Source organism: Hyla sarda, chromosome 8, assembly GCF_029499605.1.
Source record: "Hyla sarda isolate aHylSar1 chromosome 8, aHylSar1.hap1, whole genome shotgun sequence".
Classification (NCBI taxonomy): domain Eukaryota; kingdom Metazoa; phylum Chordata; class Amphibia; order Anura; family Hylidae; genus Hyla; species Hyla sarda.
Genome location: NC_079196.1, coordinates 191,296,281 through 191,322,354, shown reverse-complemented (window position 1 = coordinate 191,322,354; position 26,074 = coordinate 191,296,281). Strand labels below are relative to the sequence as shown.

At 43.4% G+C, this 26,074-nt stretch overlaps 1 protein-coding gene across 1 annotated transcript in view; it reads right to left on the bottom strand.

Moving 5' to 3' along the window:
• GET4 (guided entry of tail-anchored proteins factor 4) overlaps positions 1-26,074 on the bottom strand; it is a 28,116-nt gene that overhangs the window by 1,472 nt on the left and 570 nt on the right. Inside the window, exons 2-8 of the mRNA XM_056534652.1 lie at positions 16,579-16,657; positions 14,718-14,799; positions 13,197-13,346; positions 11,587-11,725; positions 11,300-11,440; positions 7,245-7,320; positions 3,879-3,951 (exon numbers count right to left, since the gene is read on the bottom strand). Coding sequence (XP_056390627.1) covers positions 3,879-3,951; positions 7,245-7,320; positions 11,300-11,440; positions 11,587-11,725; positions 13,197-13,346; positions 14,718-14,799; positions 16,579-16,657 — 740 coding nt within the window. The remainder of the gene's footprint in view (positions 1-3,878; positions 3,952-7,244; positions 7,321-11,299; positions 11,441-11,586; positions 11,726-13,196; positions 13,347-14,717; positions 14,800-16,578; positions 16,658-26,074) is intronic.

Here is a 26,074-nt window from a genome sequence, read left to right as displayed (position 1 = left end):
AATCTATTGGTTATACATGCTTTACAATATATGAAATGTTTTTGTATCTGACAGTGCCCATTTAACTCCCCTTCCTCCACTCCCTTGTAGTTCCAGTTCTATACAAGGCTGGTGGCACTGGTTTCCCTGAAGCTGCAGAGCGTAGTGCAGTATTTTCCAACCAGGGCACCTCCAGCTGTTGCAAAACTACAACTCCCAGCATGCTGCGAGTTGTAGTTTTGCAACAGCTGGAGGCGCCCTGGTTGGAAAACACTGGCGTAGTGTCTACAGCCAGGGGAACAGACAGTGCTGCTCACCAATCACTGCCAAGGTGGAAGACTACTGTATTTTATTAGTCAGGGCAATCCCTTTAATTAAGCCTCCTTATTCATCATCTTGGCCTAGCGAAGAAATGCACAGGCCTATGGCATTTTCCAAAAAAACTCTCACCATATGCCACACTGAGGCTTCATAGATTTTTCCTATATTTTTTGTAGCCCCCGTTGCTCAGTTATCAGCACTGTCAATTGGGTGCTCAGCATTGTTCAGTTTTCAACAGGGAGAGCTCTCAGGTTCACTCCCGGGGAAAGAAGTGGTGAAAATCTCCTCGACAGTCCATATAGTTACCAATGTCCATAGACTAATAAAAGGGGTACTCCGCTGGAAAAACTTTTTTTATTTTTTTATTAACTGGTGCCAGAAAGTTAAAACAGATTTGTAAATTACTTCTATTTAAAAATCCTAATCCTTCCAGTACTTATCAGCTACTGTATACTACAGAGGAAGTTCTTTTCTTTTTAAATTTCCTTTCTGTCTGACCGCAGTGCTCTTTGCCGACACCTCTGTCCATAGCAGGATAGGTTTGCTATATGGGGATTTGCTCCTACTCTGGACAGTTCCTAAAATGGACAGAGGTGTCAGCAGAGAGCACTGTGGTCAGACAGAAAGGAAATTCAAAAAAAGAACTTCCTGTGGAGCATACAGCAACTGATAAGTACAGGAAGGTTTAAAAAAAATTTCATAGAAGTAATTTACAAAGCTGGAAAAAATAAATGGGGCTCAAGGGTCAAAGATATCTGGTTTAAATTGATTGGTATTTATTAATATAAAATGCAAAAAAGACTAAATAGGGATGTACAGGGCCCTTGTACCTCCCTAATTAATTAAATAACAATAAAATATGATAATCCCAATATAAAAAACTAAAAATAATAACAACTATAAAATTGATATGCAATTTGAGCCTGTGATATCAATATAGCGATCTACTGATCTTGAGGAACAGCACAGTATAAATGTTCATTCAAAAACTCTTGTTTCCAGAGATCTTCAATATAGAAAAGATAAAATGTAGCCGCTACAAATAATCAATTAATGCGGTGGTGCTGTATCTGTCCAAACCTTGGCAACTAGATCTCACCGACACAGTGATACAATGTGGCACTTTGTGAGCAGTGAACAGTCACTTGGAATCACTCTTTAAGCATTTCTGCGTATGTCATACATCAAAGTAACCGGTTTGCAATACATTTCATATAATGCTCACCACTCCGAGATGTCACGGATCTCACTTCAGAAGAAAAAACCGAGGAAGGTTTTGAAACGCGTCCAGCGATTTAGACATTGCGATATTGAGCCTGTTATTAAAGAACACTCTTCTGAGAGAATAGCGATCATTCGCCAGATCCAAGGCATTTATTACAGTGAACCATCTCCCGAGCGCGCGACCTGTGCACGAGGAACGCCGCCGGTTTACTCACTCTGCTTATCGCATACAGCCGTTATAACAACCACCAGTGAGAAGCCAATCGGGCCATCTACAATAAGGACTTGAGGTCTACAGACCACCATCATTCCAAGTTGGTCAGACCAAGGGACTCAGCTTGACAGCGCTGCAGTCCCCCAAACGGTGCCCACCACTGAATGCTGCGCTTTTAGGAGTTGGCCGAGACTCCAGCAGCACGATCCCTGATAGAGGCAAGGCACCGGTCATAAGACGCTATACAGCCGGCCCCCAGGACTATACTGAAGTGAGATCCGTGACATCTCGGAGTGGTGAGCATTATATGAAATGTATTGCAAACCGGTTACTTTGATGTATGACATACGCAGAAATGCTTAAAGAGTGATTCCAAGTGACTGTTCACTGCTCACAAAGTGCCACATTGTATCACTGTGTCGGTGAGATCTAGTTGCCAAGGTTTGGATGGATACAGCACCACCGCATCAATTGATTATTTGTAGCGGCTACATTTTATCTTTTCTATATTGAAGATCTCTGGAAACAAGAGTTTTTGAATGAACATTTATACTGTGCTGTTCCTCAAGATCAGTAGATCGCTATATTGATATCACAGGCTCAAATTGCATATCAATTTTATAGTTGTTATTATTTTTAGTTTTTTATATTGGGATTATCATATTTTATTGTTATTTAATTAATTAGGGAGGTACAAGGGCCCTGTACATCCCTATTTAGTCTTTTTTGCATTTTATATTAATAAATACCAATCAATTTAAACCAGATATCTTTGACCCTTGAGCCCCATTTATTTTTTCCATATTGATCCTATTTTTATACACCGTGGGTATAGGTGTGTGTTGGGTTGCTCGGGTCCTCGGTGACTGTCAGATAGACAGGAGCCTCTCCATTGTGTTTATAATAATTTACAAAGCCGTTTAACTTTCTGGCACCAGTTGATTAAAAAAATAATAATAATAATGTTTTCCAGTGGAGTACCCCTTTAAGGGAGTAAAGTCATCACTGCTCAGTTGTGAATTGGACATGAACCTTTCCATGTAAAGACCTGAGCAATAGTAACCACCTCGTAGACCGACTATGCACTTCATATACTGGATGCCAATTTAAACAGCACCAATAGCTGAGGAATGGGTGACTAGAAAAAAAAAAAATCCAGGGCGGTCTTATATATAAATGCCAGATGCAAAAAGCTGTATCTTTAGCAATCACCATCCTTTGCCCCATAAGCTAAATTGGGGCATGTGCCAGACTTATGGAGTGGGTTCCCAACCTAGTTTTGATTTGGCACCTGAATCACACCAGGTGGCAACTGTGCCAGATTGCCCGACATAGTGAACCCAGCCTAAGCAGCATGGCAGTGTCTAGGTATGGCAGTAATCACCTGAATGTGGCTGAGCTGCAAAACCAGAACCAGCCCAAAGTGTGGCACTGCTGATAAAGGGGAGAAAAAAAAACATACCAGATTCTTTTTTTTCTCTGGACAACCTCTTTATTACCGCTGTACCCAAAATTAAAGGGTAGATTTCATCAAAAATAAATTTTTTTGATATATTATAGATTAATGTATGCAGAATAACTTTCCAATTGCATGTTATTTCTTCTTTCTATTTAATTTTCCACTTTGAAAGCTATAAAAAGGGCTTGAGGCCAGGACTGGAAGGGAGATTTTTTTCAGACTCATGCTGGAGTCCTAAATCTCAGACTGCAGCCGGGACACAGACAAGCTCAGCCGGTAGCTCTGAATCTTCTCCTCTCTGTCTACAACTGCATGTGCAGAGAGAAGAAAGATCGGAGCTAAGATATTAAAATGAATGAGGGCATGCAGTGAGGCAGAGTCAGGAGTATGCCCTGCTGTGCTATGAGCACAGTGCTGGTTCCTGCCTGTCTGATTGGCAGGCAGGGAGCAGTGCTGAGCTTTTCTGTGTCCTGGCTGCAGTCTGAGATTTAGGACTCCAGCATGAGTCTGAAATCTATAAAAAAAAAGGGCTTGTGGCCAGGACTTTTTTCAAAGTGGAAAATTAAATAGAAAAAATATTTTTTTTTAATAACATGCAACTGGAAAGTTATTCTGCGTACATTAATCTATAATATAGCCAAAGTTTTTTTTAATGAAAAAACAAGTTCTTTTTCCACTCACCTAATAATCCTCCATAGGAAGACGACTGTTTAGGAGGAACACCAAAGAAAATCTGTCCTATCCTGTCCAAATACTGGAAAGAAAATACAAAGCAAAAGCTGTAACCTCTATATAGACAACTTATATACAGTACAATCATACTAAGGCTAGGTTCACACTTGGTTTCTGCCCTTAGTTTAGCATGTACAGCGATAAAGCTCATGAATGTACATAATAACTGTGTTCATAAGCTCCCAAAAATACATAAATAACAGATACCATAAAAAACCTGTGTGTGACAGATGCCACTGAAAGACATTCATCACAGGCATCTGTTTAACAGATATATTGGGAAGCTCCAGTGACTTAAAGGGGTACTCCGCTGGAAAACATATATATATTTATTGTTAATCAACTGATGCCAGAAAGATAAACAGCTTTGTAAATTACTTCTATCAAAAAAATCTTAATCCTTCTAGTACTTATCAGCTGCTGTATGCTCCACAGGAAGTTCTTTTCTTTTTAAATTTCCTTTCTGTCTGACCACAGTGCTCTCTGCTGACACCTCTGTCCATGTCAGGAACTGTCCAGAGCAGGATAGGTTTGCTATGGGGATTTGCTTCTGCTCTGGACAGTTCCTGACATGGACAGAGGTGTCGGCAGAGAGCACTGTGGTCAGACAGAAAGGAAATTCAAAAAGTAAAGAACCTCCTGTGGAGCATACAGCAGCTTATAAGTACTAGAAGTTACTTTATAGAAGTAATTTACAAGTCCGTATAACTTTCTGGCATCAGCTGAGTTACAAAAAAAAAAAATAATAATAAAAAACAACACACACGTTTTCCAGTGGAGTACCCCTTTAATGGAACTTCCTGAAAGAGATGTGGGGTTCTCCTTCCTTTGCAATGGTACTGCTGACAAACACTGTAATGCAAAAAACGTTGTCCAGGTGTCTGCAGCATCACTGTTTTGGCAGAAGCATGAAGAGGAGAGGCTTCATTTTGAGCCTATATTGGGTAATACTAAGTGTGTGTCGTGTTAACAGGATACAGTATAAGCACCTACAGTCATGGCCGTAAATGTTGGCACCCCTGAAATTTTTCTAGAAAATGAAGTATTTCTCACAGAAAAGGATTGCAGTAACACATATTCTTCTATACAAATGTTTATTCCCTTTGTGTGTATTGGAACTAAACCAAAAAAGGAGGAAAAAAAACTAATTGGACATAATGTCACCAAACTCCAAAAATCGGCTGGACAAAATTATTGGCACCCTTAACTTAATATTTGGTTGCACACCCTTTGGAAAAAATAACTGAAATCAGTCGCTTCCTATAACCATCAATAAGCTCCTCCAGGTCTCTCTTATTGGAAGGCGCCTTTTCCCAACAGTAATTTTAAGATCTCTCCACAGGTGATCAATGGGATTTAGATCTGGACTCATTGCTGCCACTTCAGAACTCTCCAGCACTTTGTTTACATCCATTTCTGGGGGCTTTTTGACGTATGTTTGGGGTCATTTTCATGCTGGAAGACCCAAGATCTCGGACGCAAACCCAGCTTTCTGACACTGGGCTGTACAGTGCGACCCAAAATCCATTGGTAATCCTCAGATTTCATGATGCCTTGTACACATTCAAGGCACCCAGTGCCAGAGGCAGCAAAACAACCCCAAAACATCATTGACCTCAACCATATTTCACTGTAGGTACTGTGTTCTTTTCTTTGTAGGCCTCATTCCATTTTCGGTAAACAGTAGAATGACTTGCTTTACCACAAAGCTCTATCTTGGTCTCATCTGTCCACAAGACGTTTTCCCAGAAGGATTTTGGCTTACTCAAGTTCATTTTGGCAAAATGTAGTCTTGCTTTTTTATGTCTCTGTGTCAGCAGTGGGGTCCTCCTGGGTCTCCTGCCATAGCGTTTCATTTTAATGTCGACGGATAGTTTGCGCTGACACTGATGCTCCCTGAGCCTGCAGGACAGCTTGAATATCTTTGGAACTTGTTTGGGGCTGCTTATCCACCATCCGGACTATCCTGCACTGACACCTTTCATCAATTTTTCTCTTCCGTCCACGCCCAGGGAGATTATCTACAGTGCCATGGGTTACAAACTTCTTGATAATGTTGTGCACTGTGGACAAAGGCAAATCTAGATCTCTGGAGATGGACTTGTAACCTTGAGATTGTGGATATTTTTTTTCCACAATTTTGATTCTCAAGTCCTCCGACAATTCTCTTCTTTTTCTGTTGTCCATGCTTAGTGTGGCACACACAGACACACAATGCAAAGACTAAGTGAACTTCTCTCCTTTTTATCTGCTTTCAGGTGTGATTTTTATATTGCCCACACCTGTTACTTGCCCCAGGTGAGTTTAAAGGAGCATCACATGCTTGAAAACAATCTTATTTTTCCACAATTTTGAAAGGGTGCCAATAATTTTGTCCAGCCCATTTTTGGAGTTTGGTGTGACATTATGTCCAATTTGCTTTTTTTTTCCTCCTTTTTTGGTTTAGTTCCAATACACACAAAGGGAATAAACATGTGTATAGCAAAACATGTGTTACTGCAATCCTTTTCTGTGAGAAATTCTTCATTTTCTAGAAAAATTTCAGTGGTGCCAAATGGGCACAGTTAAGCTAAATGGGCATAGTTTCATGTGTCCACTGTCACCATGTAGCCCCGATCTCCTTTTTATCCATTAGAATAGTAACACAAAGCATGATTATGGTAGTAGGTATTATATCATTTCAGAGTGGAGTTTATATATAGGGCAGTTCTCCAACATGTGCAAATCTACAACTCACAACGTACCCTCACAGCCGATGGTTATCAGGACATGCTTGGAGTTGTAGTTTTGCAAAATCTTGCTCATTCTTTAGGCAAAATCCGTATTGAAGGCACTGCCGTCTATGACAGCAATGTCCACGCTGTCCTAGCACAAACTCTAAACCTCCGGATGGAATTTTCCATCCAGAGCTTCCTTAGTGTGAACCTAGCCTTATTGCAGTGTTTCCCAACGAGGGTGCCTCCAGCTGTTGCAAAACTACAACTCCCAGCGTGCTGGGAGTTGTAGTTTTGCAACAGCTGGAGGCACCCTGGTTGGGAAACACTGCCTTATAGTATTGCGGTTTAAAACTCCCGGCAAATCTGTTGTCTGCTGCTAAGGAGAGCGGTCTACTCAATCACTGCAAGTCTATGGGACCTCGGGCAATTCTCTAGACCACTCACTTTAGCAGGGGGCTACCGTGTTGCCAGGATTTTAAAACATATCCTGCCACCGCAGCCCCATTATAACGTCACTTTGAATTTTTTGCAAGTTATTTCTGCCAGCCCCTAAAAATTCTATATTAGACTGGATCATGCCAGGTTTGTTCTGACCTACCTCATTATACATGGGATCTCTTTTTAATGACGGCTGATACTGTTCACACAATACTGTAAATACAGTTAATTTACCACTAGGAATAAAGGGGGGGAAAAAAAACATTGCCATTAAAAAACAAATAAAATCACATCAATAAAGGACTCAGAAATGCTTGTAAGGCGTAGAAATAATAAATACAACCCTGTACTTCGCTTGTCTGATGCCACCTTCCTACACACTTTGGCATTGGTCCTGTATTGCTTCTTGTTAAGAAACCCTTGGCAGCTCCATTTTGCTTTCGAGGAAATCTTTAACTGACTATACTAAACTGTGCCAACATAACACACAACCCGATACGGACTGGCACAGGGTGACACCAGAGGCGGCTTTTCATATATAGCAGGAGGAAGTCTCTGGTGCTCCCTCTGCTGCAATGGAGATTCTTCAATCCCATATAAAGTTGTGTTGGTATAGGACAGTGTTTCCCAACCAGCGTGCCTCCAGCTGTTGCAAAACTACAACTCCCAGCATGCCCGGACAGCCTTCGGCTGTCCGGGCATGCTGGGTGTTGTAGTTTTGCAACAGCTGGAGGCACACTGGTTGGGAGAGACAGGTATAGGAAATAAATCCTGCAGTGATGTCTGTGCCGTGTCCAAGGGCTGCTGGAGTTGTAACAAAAATGTGCAGACGTAGCATGACATTGCATGTAAGGCCTTGTGGGCACAGCCGCATTATTGCTCTGTACAACTGTGTCATGCGCGGACTCTTCAAGCCCTTGCTAGGCATAACATCAATTATAAATAACACCAACTGTTAATACTGTAAGGCAGTGTTCCTAGTGCATGATGGAAGTTGTATTTCTGCAACAGCTGGAAAGCCACAGGTTGGGTACACTGCCCTAAAGGAGTCAAACTAATCTATAAAAGTTTCCCGTTAACCTCTGATTAAAGGGGTTATCCAGGAAAACACTTTTTTTTTTATATATCAACTGGCTTAATCTTAATCCTTTCAGTACTTATGAGCTGCTGAAGTTGAGTTGTTATTTTCTGTCTAAGTGCTCTCTGATGACGACACCCGTCTTGGGAAACGCCCAGTTTAGAAGAGGTTTGCTATGGGGATTTGCTTCTAAACTGGGCGGTTCCCGAGACACGTGTCAGTCTGGAGCCAGTTGATATATAAAAAAAAAAGTTTTTTCCTGGATAACCCCTTTAATTTCATCGAAAAAGTTGAACATAAGGGCTGAAACCATACAGGTACCATATCACACCTACTCAGTCCTTTTATATAGGCGTAGACAAAGTTATAGGGGTACTCTGGTGGAAAACTTTTTTTTTTTTTTTTTTTTTTTTTTAATCAACTAGTGCCAGAAAGTTAAACAGATTTATAAATGACTTCTATTTAAAAATCTTAATCTTTCCAGTACTTATTAGCTGCTGAACACTACAGAGGAAATTATTTTCTTTTTGGAACACAGTGCTCTCTGCTGACATCTCTGTCCATTTTAGGAACTGTCCAGAGCAGCATATGTTTTCTATGGGGATTTTCTCCTACGCTGGACAGTTCTTAAAATGGACAGAGGTGTCAGCAGAGAGCACTGTGGCCATGATGTCAGCAGAGAGCTCTGTGTTCCAAAAAGAAAATAATTTCCTCTGTAGTATTCAGCAGCTAATAAGTACTGGAAGGATTAAGATTTTTTATAGAAATAATTTACAAATCTGTTTAACTTTCTGGCACCAGTTGATAAAAAAAAAAAATAAAAAAAAGTTTTTTATTTTTAAGTTTTCCACCGGAGTACCCTTTTAACCCCTTAAGGACTCAGCCCATTTTGGCCTTAAGGACTCAGACAATTACATTTTTACGTTTTCATTTTTTCCTCCTCGCCTTCTAAAAATCATAACTCTTATATTTTCATCCACAGACTAGTATGAGGGCTTGTTTTTTGCGCGACCGGTTGTCCTTTGTAATGACATCACTCATTATATCATAAAATGTATGGCGCAACCAAAAAACACTATTTTTGTGGGGAAATTAAAACCAAAAAAGCAAATTTTGCTAATTTTGGAAGGTTTCGTTTTCACGCCGTACAATTTATGGTAAAAATGACGTGTGTTCTTTATTCTGAGGGTCAATACGATTAAAACGATACCCATTATTACATACTTTTATATTATTGTTGCGCTTAAAAAAAATCAAACTTTTTAACCAAATTAGTACGTTTATAATCCCTTTATTTTGATGACCTCTAACTTTTTTATTTTTCCGTATAAGCGGCGGTATGGGGGCTCATTTTTTGCGCCATGATCTGTACTTTTTTTGATACCACATTTACATGTAAAAAATATAATACATTTTTTATAATTTTTTTTTTTATAAAATGTATTAAAAAAGTAGGAATTTGGGACTTTTTTTTTTTCGTTCACGCCGTTCACCGTATGGGATCATTAACATTTTATTTTAATAGTTCGGACATTTACGCACGCGGCGATACCAAATATGTGTATAAAAAAATTTTTTACGCTTTTTGGGGGTAAAATAGGAAAAAACGGACGTTTTACTTTTTTATTGGGGGAGGGGATTTTTCACTTTTTTTTACTTTTACTTTTACATTTTTTTTTTTACACTTGAATAGTCCCCATAGGGGACTATTCATAGCAATACCATGATTGCTAATACTGATCTGTTCTATGTATAGGACATAGAACAGATCAGTATTATCGGTCATCTTCTGCTCTGGTCTGCTCGATCACAGACCAGAGCAGGAGACGCCGGGAGCCGCACGGAGGAAGGAGAGGAGACCTCCGTGCGGCGTTCTGAATGATCGGATCCCCGCAGCAGCGCTGCGGGCGATCCGATCATTCATTCAAATCGCGCACTGCCACAGATGACGGGATCTGTATTGATCCCGGCACCTGAGGGGTTAATGGCGGACGCCCGCGAGATCGCGGGTGTCGGCCATTGCTGGCGGGTCCCTGGCTGCGATCAGCAGCCGGGATCAGCCGCGCATGACACGGGCATCGCTCCGATACCCACGGTTATGCACAGGACGTAAATGTACGTCCTGGTGCGTTAAGTACCACCGCACCAGGACGTACATTTACGTCCTGCGTCCTTAAGGGGTTAAAGGGATTTTCCCAAGATTAAACGTTATCCCCATATGTACAGAATAGGGGATAACTAGCTGATTGGGGGTCTCAGTGGCAAGACCACCACCAAAGATTACAAAAACAGAGGTCATGGTCCCACAAGTGAAGGTAGCATAGCAGAATTTGGCGCACAGTGATCATTTGGAAGTTCCCTAGAGCAGTGTTTCCCAACCAGTGTGCCTCCAGCTGTTGAAAAAAAAGTCTGTTCTCATGACTAGTGGGGGTCCCAGCAGACAGACCCCCAGCATTCTATCCCCTAGTAAATCTTGGAAAAGTAGCTTTAAAAAGGAGAACTGCCATACTGCCGGCAGTAAAAAAATAAACAGATACATTCCGTCCTTCACTCTCCCGCGGCCTCCAGTAACCGGCTCCGGTCTCCCCCGCGATCCTCTTCCTGGTTGCCGGTGGTCGGCGAGTCATACTGCACTCAGCCAATCACCAGCCGCAGTGAAGTCCCGACTCGGCCAGCGATAGGCTGAGCGGCAGTGTGACGTTTTTGGCCCCGGCAGCAGGTGCTGGTTTAGTGAAGAATTGTGTGTCCTGAAGCGTTCTCACACTGCCGCTCAGCCTATCGCCGGCCAAGTCAGGACTTCACTGCGGCCGGTGATTGGCTGAATGCAGTATGACTCGCCGAACACCGGCAACCAGGAAGAGGATCGCGGCGGAGAGTGGATTACCGGAGGCATGAAGGAAGGTATGTATCTATATATTTTTTTTTTACTGCAGGCAGTATGGAGGATAATTTTTGTATTCTGGAGTTCTCCTTTAATGACGATCTATTTCCAGAACCTGTCTGTCATGCAATGCCAGCTCATGCACAAAAGTGGGGCTCTATCTCTGCCACTTCCAGCACTGTATTCTAACGTCATACACATCCTGGAATTGCCCTTACACATGCTTTCTCCCAACTAGCGATAAACCGGGACCTACCCCTCTACAGCCAGTAGTAGAAACCAGATGAAGTTTAAAAGGGGCTGTACAAATGGAGGACCCTTCTCTATTGACGGATGCTTCTCCGTGTACGTCGTGAACACCACTGAAGCGCTTGTTTTATTTTTTAAACAAAGAAATCTGTAATAAGAAAAAAAAAAATACATGAATCATTTAAAACTCTTTGTGTTGACTAATCAAGTAACAATTTACTGGCAATGGGGCATCCAACAGTGAACAAAATACTGATAAAAGAAAAAAAGTAGGTAACTATAGGAGGGACTTACTGCAAGACAGCCTGGGCCACAAACATGTCCACCTCACTGCGATAGCCTCGGGTGGATGAATATTCTACTAACATATTTGCACAGCCCTCCCCATCAGAGGAGTGCAGGAAGTGGTAACGAGATTCATAGTAGTTTTGCTCTAAAATAAGAAAAAGTTTATAATTCACTCATCATTCCTGGAGTTCTTAAAGGAAAACTAAACTGTCAGCGTCCTCCCCCCCCACACTAAACAGCGGTGCTGGCTGATAGTGCGGGGGGCGCTGATCAGTTTGATGCTTACCGTGCCCGGATCCGTCCCGCCGTTCGGCCGAAATCTTCTGTAGATGCTATTTAGGTGCTAACTGGCACAGGTGGGGTTAGTGGCACTCTGACGTCAGTGCCGCTTGTCCGCAGCGCCACCCAGCTCATCAATATTGCTCCCCTCCCTCCTCTTCCCGCTCTGTAATGAAGAGGGAGAGGTGGACGGAGGGGAGGAATATTGATGAGCTGAGCGGCGCTGCGGACGAGCCACTAACCCCGTCTGTGCCAGTTAGCACCTAATTAGCATATACAGAAAATCGAAGATTTCTGCCCAACGGCGGGATGGATCTGGGCACAGTAAGGATCAAACTGATCAGCATCCACCGCATCAGTCAGTACTGCTGGTTAGTGTGGGGGGGAGCAAGCTGACCGTTTTCCTTTAATATATGACCAGAAAGGGTCCAACAAACAGCACCACCACTGATCATCTCTCTGCCAGAGCCGAGGAGCCCACATACATAGTCAATGGAGCTGGAGGCAGACAGCTCTCTGTATATGTGGGTGAAACCACACTGGCAAAGAGCAGTTCAACAGGAAAGCTGCTTATTAGACAACCAGCAATTAGACAAGTATAATCTACCTCAAGGATAAACCACTAATAAAAAAATAAAAAATAAAACCTGGAAAACAATCCTTTAGAAGGGTCTGTAAACTTTTGCAGCTCAGCCATTATCCGACACCTTTATCACAGCTAAAACTGCCTATTACACTACAGTGATCCCTCAACTTACAATGGCCTCAAAATACAATAGTTTCAACATACAATGGTCCAGAAAAGAACATTGTAACTTGAAACCAGACTCAACATGACTGGAAGAACTGACCAATCAGAATGGACATTTTACTGGTAAAACCCCTGTATTACTGAAGTGCATGCACTGAATTCCTGTCTGGTAGCGCCCCCTACAGTACAGCGAGGTATTACATGTTCTGTACACTTTACCTGTACCAGTGTTAGCTGCTCCTTTAGACACCAGGTGAGGGCGGCTCCATTTTACTTATTTGGGACATTGTATGTACTGTACAGGACCCTGAAGAAGCTCCTGTCCTCTACATAGACAGTGATTACAGCTCCCAGCAGATCTTTCTTACTTTTATATGTAAGGATTTGCTTTTTCTATATTCATTATCTACTTTGTTTTTCTTTAATCCTCATTTTTACCTATTTTTGGATGACCTTTTGGTGACTTTAGAACCAATTACCAGCTTTCCATAGAGTTATGGTTTCAACATACAATGGTCGTCCTGGAACCAATACTGTAACGTGAGGGACAACAGTACATGACGTCAGGGGTCTGCAGTGCACCAACCTTTCCATAGTGTTATAGCCAGTAACTGATGAAGCTTTGGGTGACCTAATTTTCCTGATCCTCCAGTCGACCACTTGAGAGCTCGGGACACAAAAGCCACTCGTTCAGGAGAGTTCTGATCCATCAAGCTGAACAATTTGGCCAAGTGCTCTATGGAAACAAAGTTATATAGGATAAATGTGGACCCACAAGTAAAGAGAGACCCTAAAGACACACAAAAGTTACAGCATCATGCATCAATCCTGAGTTAGGCTTCTTTCACACAGCTGTTAGGACATGGCAGTGTGATGTGTGTCAGGAGACCTGGGGAGAATAGCGGAAGAAAAAATACTGCATCTTTTTCTCCCGCCAATAGGGTCAAAAAAACAACGGCGCCTAATAGACCCCATAATAGTAAATGGGAGCCGTCGGGACCCATCGTGCCCAGTCACGACAATGGCCGTTAACCACTTAATGACAATGGACGTAACTGTACATCCTGGTGCGGTGGTACTCAACGCACCATGACGTACATTTACGCCATGGACATGACCGTGAGCACTGGAAATCTCATTCCTCCTGGGAGCTCTGTTTTCATGAAGAATAGAAGCAGAACCTCTACGGGACCGGCAATCAAAAAAAAAAAAAAAAAAAAAAAAAACACTCAAAGGGGTACTCCGCTGCCCCAGCGTTCGGAACATTTTGATCCGAACACTTGGAGCAGGCAGCGGCGGTCGTGATGTCAGTGCCACACCCCTCGTGACACGCCCCCTCAATGTAAGTCTATGGGAGGGGGCGTGGCGGCTCCCATAGACTTGCATTGAGGGGCTGCCACGCCCCCTCCCATAGACTTGCATTGAGGGGGCGTGGCATGAAATCACAAGGGGCGTGGCAGTGACTTCACGACCCCCGCTGCCACTCCAAGCGTTCTAAATGAATGTTGGGTACTGCACAGAGATCGTGGTGGTCCCAGCGGCGGGACCCCCGCAATCAGACACCTTATCCCCTATTGTTTGGATAGGGGATAAGATGTCTAGGGACGGAGTACCCCTTTAAGACCACACAATCGGCACTAACTCATTGTGCAAGTCCTTAAAGGGAAACTCCAGGGAACAAAATGAAGGGGGGTAGTTCAACCACAGGGAACTGGCTCTCAACACTCAAATTACCATTCTTCTGAGCGCTCCGGACCCAGTCTCAGGGGGTAATTGACCAAGTGGGCTGTCACTCCTGCTTGTCTCCAAAGGTGGGGGCCAGAGCACTCAGGAGAACGGTGAGAGAGTCAGGCCCTGTACAGGATCCCGCAGGGGTCCCAGCAGTCAGACCCCCTCCACCAGACATTTATTCCCTATTCTGTGGATACATTTTGTTACCCAGAGTACATATTTAAAGAAATCTATTTTCACCATAGAATAAAAGGGACATTTTCTTTGCAACAAATATAGATGTGTCTTCCTGACCTCTAATACTAGGCCATTGTGTCACAACTAAGAATAATAAAGAAACAGGTTGTTTTGTTACCAAGATACCCAGCGCACTCACCTAACAATTCATCTGTCACTTTAGCATCTGATTTTTCTAGCGATTCCAGAACAAGCATAGACAGATCTGCAGCGCTATTTTGCTTTAAGGGGAATAAAAGACAAGATGAAAAATGAAAAAGCAACAACTACATTTATTAGACACAATTTTGTGACGCTCTGTAGCTTCTAAGAGAATTCAGATCACAAGATATGAGGTGAAATGGGAACTGTAGGAAACCACTGCCTTTTGCAACTCAACTCACTACAAGGACTTATGAGCAAAAGAGCAAATGACTTATTCCGCGGCAGAATTTATGGTGCGGAAAATCCACCATAGTCCCTACTGACTTCAATGGGGCTTGCGGCGGATTTTCCGCAGTGTACATTCTGCCGCAGAAAATCTGCTGCGGACAGCCGAGAAGAGCCCGCCCACTTTCAAATACCCAGAGGAAAACCCGCTAAAAAATCCGCGCGTGTGAACGTACCCTTTAGGTGGCCATACACCTTCAATAGCTGTCGGCAGAACAGCCAGTTCTCTTGATCTGCCCATACACTGGAACGCTTGGCTCAACCGAGCATTCATGTATTCAGGAAGGGGAGATGAAACAAAGCCGCTGCCAGACTCCTCTGGTGGTTTATTACCCAAGACTAAAAGTATGAAGCAGTTGAAATGCAACATGTCAGGAGACCCAATACACATTAGATGGTTGGCCAGTCCCTCTCAAGTCAATTAGTTCCATAAACGCATGTCTAAAATATATAGGGGCTTGTACAGCACCAGAATACAAAATTCACCCAATGCTAGAGTGATGATAACAAATTTTCACCTATCCACTCTTTAGCTTTAGGCCCCTTTCACACTATAAAAATACCTCCGATATACACCGGCCGTCATACAAATCTTGAAAATCTTCCGTTAGAAAAATCCATGCACTATTTCTCCCGTTACTATCGCCCATCTCAAAATAAGGGCCGTTATTAATAACGGGCGATAACGGGTTAAAAACGGCTATTAGAAAATCCCATTATAGTCTACGGGATTTTTCTAACGGACGATTTTCAAGATTTTTTATGATGGACGTTTATAACGGAGGTATTTTTATAGTGTGAAAGGGGCCTTAGACTGGACCTTAAAGGGGGAGCTGGTGCCGGGAGCTCGTGACTGCATAGCCCCACCCCCTCATGACATCCCACCCCGCCCCCCAATGCAAGTCTATGGGAGGGGGCGTGTCACGCCCCCTCCCATAGACTTGCATTGAGGGGGAGGGGCGTGACATCATGAGCTCCCAGCGCTGGTTTCAGCGTTCGGAACTGTTTATTCCAAACGCTGAGCAGCGGAGTACCCCTTTAAAGGGTTATCACACAATTAAACGTATTTCCTATGCAAGCAACAGGGAAGGAAGATCTGATTGATCAGAATTCAACCAATCCCATCTCTACCAACAAGGAGAATAGAGGTCGCTTTATTCGGTATAAATGTAGTAGAATGTGCGTGCTCGACTGGCACTCTGTTTACTCACTATGGGGCGGCCAGAGATAGGCGAGAACAATGAATCACATAGAGATATCCATCTTTGCATTTTGAGCTTTTTTTTTTTGCTTACACCGGGCACACAATAGGTAGAACGTACCAGCCTTACCTAAGCATCTTTCAGTGTTCACTTTGCAGTAGTCACAAGAGCCAATGAAGCGGTGGCCTAGCATGTCTGCTGTTACTACCTTTACTCAGTATTAAGGATCTCTGTTTTGTGATTGGTGGAGGTCCCAGCAGTCAGATCCCTACCGATTAGATACTTATTCCTTGTCCAGTGGGGATAACATTACCTACAATGCCATCATTTAGAACATGAGCATTAGATAAATAGGGAACAAGTTCTTACTTGACCATGGCTGAAAAAGAGCAAAGCTCCGGAATACATTAATTCTCTTGCTTCTGTGTGTTTGTTCTGGGACATATATCTGAAACAGAAAAAGATGATATTAGCTAAGAGAGAGCAATCTATACAGCAGAAACTTCACATCATAGAGACTGAGCAGATAGGGGACGGCTGCTACTAAATACATGCGGTATCAAGACCCATATGGATGCAATATAAAATCTACAAATAAAGCTTGTCACTGAATAATACACGAGTATGTATGTGGGGGTAAGGCGGCCAGACTTGGGTTATGATGAGCCGAGCATGCAGGAGGGACGGCGGTCACCTGTAAGTGCATTTAGACAATAGCTGGCATATATGAACACAGAGTTAAAGGGGTACTCCACCTGTCAGCGTTTGGAACATTTAGTTCCGAAAGCTGTGTGCGCGCTGCGGTGACCGGCCACGCCCCTCGTGACACCACGCCCCCTCAGTGCAAGTCACGACCCCTCCCATAGACTGTATTGAGGGGGCGTGGCATCATGAGGGGCATGGCCGACCACCGCAGCGCACACACAGCTTTCGGAACTAAATGGCCAGTGGAGTACCCCTTTAAATATATGGAATGAGTTATCTGATCGAGAATTTTTTGGTCTGTAAGTCCTGATAGCTGAACAGAAATTTACAACATACAAAACCCCAAAATGTGGCAAAAAGTAAACTCTTACTTCTGGAGGAGAACTACATTGCATATTTGTTTTTGCCCTAATGGAGCCTTTCCTGGCCTATAAGACTCAACACTCCAGCTTGGCGCTCTTAAGACGAAACTTTAACTTTTTGGGTATGAGAACAAAAGGGGTAAAGGGTTATTCCACTGGGCAGCGTTCGGAACAAAATTTTACAAACGCTGTTTTCGCACTGCGGGGGTCAGCGACGCCCCCTCAATGCAAGTCAATGGGAGGGGGCATGACAGCCGTCACCCCCCTCCCATAAACTTACATTGTGGGGGTGTGGCTATGATGTCACAAGGGGCGTGGCCGAACCCTGCAGTGCAAAAACAGCGTTCGGAACATTTAGTTCCAAACGCTGCCCAGTGGAGTACCCCTTTAAGAAGCCTATAGTAAGTTTCTATGTATATTGGTTGCCCAGCTTTTGGGATTTGCCTTGTCTTATCTAATACAGATAGATGTTAAGTTGTTTGTCAAGTAACATCCCAGTAACAGGTTGAACCAGTTTATTATAGCTGCACTATAGGGAAGTCCCAGAAATGAGATCATCAGCGAGAAGCTGCAGCAATAAAGGACAAGAAATGGTTCATATCCATGTGAATACAGTAAATCACTTTATTCTAGGCTCTCGGCCTGTGTTTGGGTGTTATATAATATAATGTTGTTATTCGAATATAGATATGAGAGGGTGAAGGGGGACAGGTACTAATAATATATGCCTAGTGGCCGGCATTTATCAATGGTTTTTTTTTTCCCCTTCTATATTTGGCGCTATTGTGGCGCAAGTGTCTTTTTTTGCGCCTTTTGGTTTACAAATTTCAGCTGATTTTGAGTTGCAATCCACTGATTTTGTCAATACGCATGATGGGCGGGTTTTATGAACTGCGTTTTTTTGTGAAAAGGCGCAAAACCATCAAAAAACTACACCGGCTCAGACTTAGCTTTTTGGTGTATGTGAAGAGTAACATTTCAGAAAACGTATACCTGCATAAAATGTATGAAGTTCACTCCCCCACTCTTCTTTTTCAAGGTTCTGATCAGTCACAGAACGAGAACAATGTTGTGCCAGATCTGCTACATGACAGACACCACCAAGGCACCCGACAGACCCCACTAACTTTAATGGGGTCTATTAGTCATTGTTTCCAAATTTACATTTAGTTTGGAATCTGCAAAAATAGGTTCACACACATAGTAAAATTAGCCCAAAATACAGAAACAGGTGCAACCCTTTCTATTATAGTTTTTTTCTGTGTCTGTTCCACTCCTGGTTGTGGCTAAAATGCTACATCTAAACCCAGCCTAACAGAACCTCGGACACAGGTGTGAACCTAGCCTAAGGCCCCTCTCCCCAATTAATTATCAGCCCAGCGCTGCCGCTGTCCCCATCGGGGTACTACTCACATGTCACCCGCAAGCGCTGCCCTCCTTGCCCTCCTGTTTGTTGCGGGCCGCTGGCGCTGACACTCTATACTGTACGCCAGTGGTCTTCAACCTGCGGACCTCCAGATGTTGCAAAACTACAACTCCCAGCATGCCAGGACAGCCAACGGCTGTCCTGGCATGCTGGAAGTTGTAGTTTTGCAACATCTGGAGGTCCGCAGGTTGAAGACCACTGGCGTACGCTGTATCCTTATGCCTGGGCTGCAAAAGGTAAACAAAATAAACTTTTACTCACCTTCCCCGTCGGTCAGGACCAGCTACCTGGAGACGGGAACATCGGAGAGCCGTCAGCCCATCATCGGCCGCAGCGATGTTCCACCTCGGCCGGTGATGGGCTGAGCGCACTGTCATGTAGGAAGCCGGCTTTTTACATGACAGTGGACTCAACCTATCACCAGCTGATGCGGAGCATCGCTGCGGCCGGGGATAGGCTGTCGGCTCTCCGTCCCCAGTGTAAGGCCGACGTCAGAACATGCGTTATTTTATTTTGTTTATCGTTTGCAGCCCGGGTATAGGAATACCGCACAGTATAGAGTGTCAGCGCCGGGGCCGCAACAAACAGGACGAGGAGGGCAGCGCTTGCAGGTGATATGTGAGTATTTACCCCGATGGGGACAGCGCAGCGCTGGGCTGATAATTTTGGGAATACCATTATATACCGTGGAACCGCCATAAGTTACAAAAATACCGTGATACACATATTTGGTCATACCGCCCAGCCCTAGACAATGGGGTCTTGAGAATGGCGGACCCAAGTCTCTCGTTGGGTCCTTCATGCACGCCACAGGTTGGGGGATCACCGTTTAAAGTGGCTTTCCTGAGGATAAACACATTTTTATCATATGCCTCGATGTACGCCAAAAATAAAAGCCTGCATACTCATCTCCCCTGCCAGATCTTCCAGTCCCCACTCATGTCGTCTTCTTCCTTCAATGACAATTGGCGTCCACTCATCGTTGGGTTTAATGGTCAGTCACTGCCGCATGAAATGTGATTGGAAGAAGGAAGGAAAGGACTGCAGAGAGGACTAGAAGACTTGGCAGTGGAGGAAAGTATGCTGGCACTGCGAGGACTATAACAAAATTGTATTTTTCCCCTACAAAACCCCTTTTGAGTCCAGTTAAGTTTCCCTATAACTTCTTTCTTGCAGTTGGAGAATACTGGTGTAAATGTATAGAGCTCCAGGATGTCAGGGCATTATGGTAGTTGCATTTTTTGCAGCAGGTTGGAGAAGACTTCATTAGATGGCTTTTGGATAGGGGATAACCCCCTTAATATCATCAGAAACAGTTTAAAGGGGTACTCTACTGGCCAGCGTTCGGAAGTGAATGTTCTGAATGCTGTTTTCGCACTGCGGGGGGGGGGGGGGGTCGACCTTGCTCCTTGTGATATTATAGCCATGCCTCCTCAATACAAGTCTATGGGAGGGGGCGTGACTGCCGTCACGCCCCCTCCCATTGACTTGCATTGAGTGGGCATGACTATAACATCTCAAGGGGTGTGGCCGACCCCGACGGCTCGAAAACAGCATTCGGAACATTTACCTCTGAACGTTGGCCAGTAGAGTACCCCTTCACCCACAGGTGAAGATGTTTTTTCTTTTTCTTTGGCTGCCGTACACCAAGTTTGACAGATTTACTAACCCTATGCAACAGAAATAACCCTTTAATCCCTTAACAACCACGGACGTAAATGTACGTCCTGGTTTGGCGGGACTTCCCGCACCAGGACATACGCTTACGTCCTGTGTATGACCGCGAGCATCGGAAGGGTGCTCGCGTCATACACGGCAGGTTCCGGCTGCTATCAGCAGCCGGGGACCTGCCGGTAATGGCCGACATCCGGGATCGTGCGGATGTCCGCCATTAACCCCTCCGATGCTGTGATCAATACAGATCACGGCATCTGCGTCATTGCGGCACTTTGACTGGATGATCGGATCGCCCGCAGCGCTGCCGCGGCGATCCGGCTGTAATGCTGGATGATCGGTGGTCCCCTTACCTAGCTCCAGCTGTCTCCCGGGGTCTTCTGCTCTGGTCTGTGATAGAGCAGAAGATCACCGATAATACTGAGCAGTGCTGTGTCCTATGTATAGCAATCTATAAAAAGTGTAAAAAAAAAAAAAAGTGAAAAATCCCCTCCCCCAATAAAAATGAAAATTGTCCGTTTATCCCCATTTTACCCCCAAAAAGCGTAAATTTTTGTAAAAAAATAAACATATTTGGTATCACCACGTGCGTAAAGGTCTGAACTATCAAAATATAATGTTAATGATCCCGTACAGTGAATGGCGTGAACGTAAAAAATTTAAAAAGTCCACAAATCCTGTTTTTGTCACATTTTATTCCAAAAAAAATTAATAAAAAATTATTAGTTTTATATACGCAAATGTGGTACCTAAAAAAAAAGCAGAGATGACGGCGCAAAAAATGAGCCCTCATACCGCCCTATATACGGAAAAATGAAAAAGTTATAGGTGGTCAAAATAGGGCGATTTTAGATTACTGATTTTGTACAAAAAGTTTTAGATTTTTTTAAGCAGTACAAAAATATAAAAGTATCTAGCCATGGGTATCATTTTAATCGTATTGACCCACAGAATAAAGAACACATGTCATTTTTACCGTAAAGTGTACAGCGTGAAAACAAAACCCTTCAAAACCCTGCAAAATTTTGGTTTTCATTAAGGGGTTATTAATTGGTCATTAAGGGGTTAAAAGTTTTCAGCAGGTTCATGGGCATTATATATTCATTTTATGCAAATCGGGTCTATAGGTATGCTTTTCAAGTATTTTTTTTCTAATATTTTATCATAAAAAGCATACAAAACGGACATGTCCAAAATAAAAGTAACTTTTTTTAAGTCAGTAACTATAAACATGTTAATTGTGCATAAATACTTAACCCTGTGCCTTTATGTGGAACAACAAAAGTCGGCATACTTACCTCACCTACTCCCCTGACAATGCAGCTGTCATGTATTCCAGTCACCACTATGTTGGTTCTTCCTTCTTCCGGTGACGTCCTGCTCCTTGCTCATCCAATCACAGAGCTGAGAGAGAGCAGGAGGTCACCGGGGAAAAAAAAAAAACATAGTAGCAGCAACCAGAAGATATGACTCCCCCTGATGAAGCTGGGTGACAGCGAAACAAGCGTCGGAGTACGTTTCATGGGTCATTCATTTGAATGCATTATGCATTTGAGCCATTTCTTATGCAACACTACTTTGGCACTATACTGTTATATATGCACTATTTGCACCTTTTTAGTTTTTCAGTCTGGTTTAAAAAAAATAGCAAATAAAAAAGATGCGGTGGGAAAACGAATCTACAGGAGTCACCATCTAACTCCAATCAGGTCACTGAAATGAATAGGGTATGACAGGGATCCGGCAGGAAGCCGTTTTAAAATTCTCTCTTTATCCGGCTACGCAATATATTTTGAGGCGCAGTATGGACATTTATCCATCAAAATACTGTGCATACTCAGCTTTAAAGAGGCATTCCAGTAAAAAAAACATTTTTTTTTCATATCAACTGGCTCCCGAAAGTTAAACAGATTTGTAAATTACTTCTATTAAAAAAAAAATATTAATCCTTCCAGTACTTATCAGCTGCTGAAGTTGAGTTGTTATTTTCTGTCTGACCACAGTGCTCTCTGCTGACACCTGTCTGTCCAGAGTAGGAGCAAATCCCCATAGCGAACCTCTCCTGCTCTGGACAGTTCCTGTGACAGACAGAGGTGTCAGCAGAGAGCGCAGGGGTCAAACAGAAAATAACAACTCAACTTCAGCAGCTGATAGGTACTGGAAGGATTAAGATTTTTTTTTTTTTTTATAGAAGTAATTTACAAATCTGTTTAACTTTCTGGAGCCAGTTGATATGAAAAAAATATAGTTTTTAACTGGAGTACCCCTTTATGGTCTATTCACACGTACAATATTCTGCGCAGATTTGATGCGCAGGATTTTCTGCTGCAGATTTCAATGTAAACTGAATGACTGAACACAGCTTGAAATACTGCGCAGAATACCGTACGTGTGAATAGACCCTCAAACTACAAAGTGCCAGCACTTGTTACCTCTCTGGATGACGCCATTATCACGATGGAGGTCGGGCGCTGTTCACATGTTATGGTAACTGGGTAAAGTTCAAACAGAAGGCTGAGATGTCAATGCCGTACTTAAAGGGGTTATCCAGGGAAAAAAAAATTTTTTATATATCAACTGGCTCCAGAAAGTTATACAGATTTGTAAATTACTTCTATTAAAAAAATCTTAATCCTTTCAGTACTTATGAGCTTCTGAAGTTAAGGTTGTTCTTCTCTGTCTAAGTCCTCTCTGATGACACCTGTCTCGGGAACCGCCCAGTTTCGAAGCAAATCCCCATAGCAAACCTCTTCTAAACTGGGCGTTTCCCGAGACACGTGTCATCAGAGAGCACTTAGACAGAAAAGAACAACCTTAACTTCAGAAGCTCATAAGTACTGAAAGGATTAAGATTTTTTAATAGAAGTAATTTACAAATCTGTTTAACTTTCTGGAGCCAGTTGATATTTTGTTCCTGGATAACCCCTTTAAATAAGAAATGTAAGGGAAAAAAGGAGGTTCAGTCCTCAAGTACTTTCTGTATGTGTCTGACAAGAAAAGTGTGCACCAATGTATACCAGACGCTCTTTTGGCTTTCAGTGGTGGATATGTTTTTCCTGGTGGTTTCCTGTGGGACCAGTCCCTAATTTTGATGGGGGTCAGCCTGTCCTGAGAATATGGCAGATTCGGGCCTCTGGGCTTATATGGGCAGTGTCATTTGACCTCCTCAGGTCACACAATAAGGGTATGTTCACACTACGTAATTCCTGCAGAATTCCACTCACAGAATTACGTGCTGTGAACATAGACATCAGTGTGAATGGGTTTCCCCCCGAGACCCGTTCACACTGCGGAATTTCAGCGGCGGACAATTTGGCGGCTGAAATTGTTCTGAACATGTTCATTCTTTGGGCGTAAGTCCGCGAACACTGCACAGCCGTCAATGGTGAAGTATTGTGGCGGCGGCCGCCAGAATGGAATCTCCGCTCGCTGAATTCTGCGAGCGGAGATTCCATTCAAAATCCGTAGTCTGACCATACCCTAAAGACACATTGTCACTCTTATAAGGGTGCGTTCACACCGAGTAATTCTTCTTGAATTCTCCACTCCAAATTAATGCACATCTCCTCCACCCCTAGACATCTTATCCCCTATCCAAAGCATAGGGGATAAGATGTCAGATCCCTGGGGTCCCGCTGCTGGGGACCCCAGGGATCTACCATGCAGCACCCACCTTTAGCGGCTTCCGGAACCGCTGGAGGTCTTCAAGCTGAGTCCATCAATGCAAGTCTATTGGAGGAGCGTGACAGTTGTCAAGCCCCCTCCCATAGGCTTGCATTGAGGGGGCGGAGCGTGATGTCTCACAGGGGCGGAGCCATGACATCACTATGCTCCATCCCTGTGATCGCCAGTAATCAGACCCGGAGCTCCGGGGACTGATTCTAACGGGTTGCGGCGTGGAAGATCACGGGGGTCACCAGCGGCGGGACCCCCGCGATCAGGCGTCTTATCCCCTATACTTTGGATAGGGGATAAGATGTCTTAGTGCCGGAGTACCCCTTTAATGTTATTTCTGTTGTCCTGTTCACACTGTGGAAATTCTGCTATCAGAATTCCAACGTCGAATTCCTTTCCGCTTGAAGAAAGAACATGTTCATTCTTCAAGAGGAATCCACAAGCAGAATCCAATAGAAGTCAATGGTAAAAAAAATAAAAAAAATAAGAAAACTCTGCCCGACATCGTTTTCAAGCGGAATTCAAAAAAGTAGGATTAACCCCTTAAGGACTCAGCGTTTTTCCATTTTCATTTTTTCCTCATCACCTTCTAAAAATCATAGCGCTTTCCATTTTGCACATAGAATTTCATAATAGGGCTTATGTTTTGCGCCACCAATTCTACTTTGCAGTGACATTAGTCATTTTACCAAAAAATGCAAAGAGAAAGGAAAAAAAATTAATTGTGCAACAAAATTGAAGAAGAAACGCCATTTTGTAAATTTTGGGGCTTCCGTTTCTACGCAGTACATTTTTTGTTAAAAATGACACCTTAACTTTATTCTGTAGGTCCATACGGTTAAAATGATCCCCTACTTATATAGGTTTGATTTTGTCGTACTTTGGAAAAAACCATAACTACATGCAGGAAAATATATACGTTTAACATTGACATCTTCTGACCCTTATAACTTTTTTATTATTCCGTGTACAGGCCGGTATGAGGGCTCATTTTTTGCGCCGTGTTCTGAAGTTTTTATCGGTACCATTTTTGCCATGATCAGACTTTTTGATCGCTATTTATTAATTTATTTATGATATAAAAAGTGACCAAAAATACGCTATTATGGACCGCCACTGACCGTGCGATTTAATTAAATTAATGATATAATTTTATAGTTCGGACATTTACGCACGCGGCGATACCACATATGTTTATTTACACAGTTTTATTTTTTTTTATGGGAAAAGGGGGGTGATTCAAACTTTTATTAGGGAAGGGGTTAAATGACCTTTATTAACTTTTTCCAGTGTTCTAGCTCCCACAGGGACCTATAACACTGCACACACTGATCATTGTTATCCCATAGGGACCTATAACACTGCACACACTGATCTCTTTCCCTGATCCCTGCAAAGTCATAACTTTGCATAGATCAGTGTAATCGGGGGTTGATTGCTCAAGCCTGTAGCTCAGGCTTGGAGCAATCAAACGCAGATCGGACATGACGGAGCAAGGTAAGGGGGGGTCTCCGCTCCCGTCATTGCGATTTTATCTTGATAGTCCCGATCAGCCCGACTGAGCTGCCGGGAAGCTTTTACTTTCATTTTCGACTTTGATCGCTGCGTCTGAAGGATTAATAGCACCGATCGTTGTGCCGCGCACTATTAGCCCAGGGTCCCGGCGGCTAATGATACCGACCCGGGATGATGTGGGGTCACGACGTGACCCCATTTTAAACACCGGGACCGGGCGCAGGGCGTACAGGTACACCCTGCATCCTTAAGAGGTTAAATAGCCTCCTCCTTCCCGCATGGAAACTCCTCTCGAATTCCGCTTGATAAAATAACAAAAGGCAACAATTTCCTGACCAATATTATTCCTCGTGAATTCCTCAGTGTGAACGCACCCTAAGGCTCCTATGGCACACACAAGGGGCACTCCATGTTGGGCCATGGGGCGGCACTAACAGCTGTCACCCTGCCATGTCTAGTCTCACACCTGGTGAACTTGGCACTAAATTCCTTAATTCATAAATAAAAG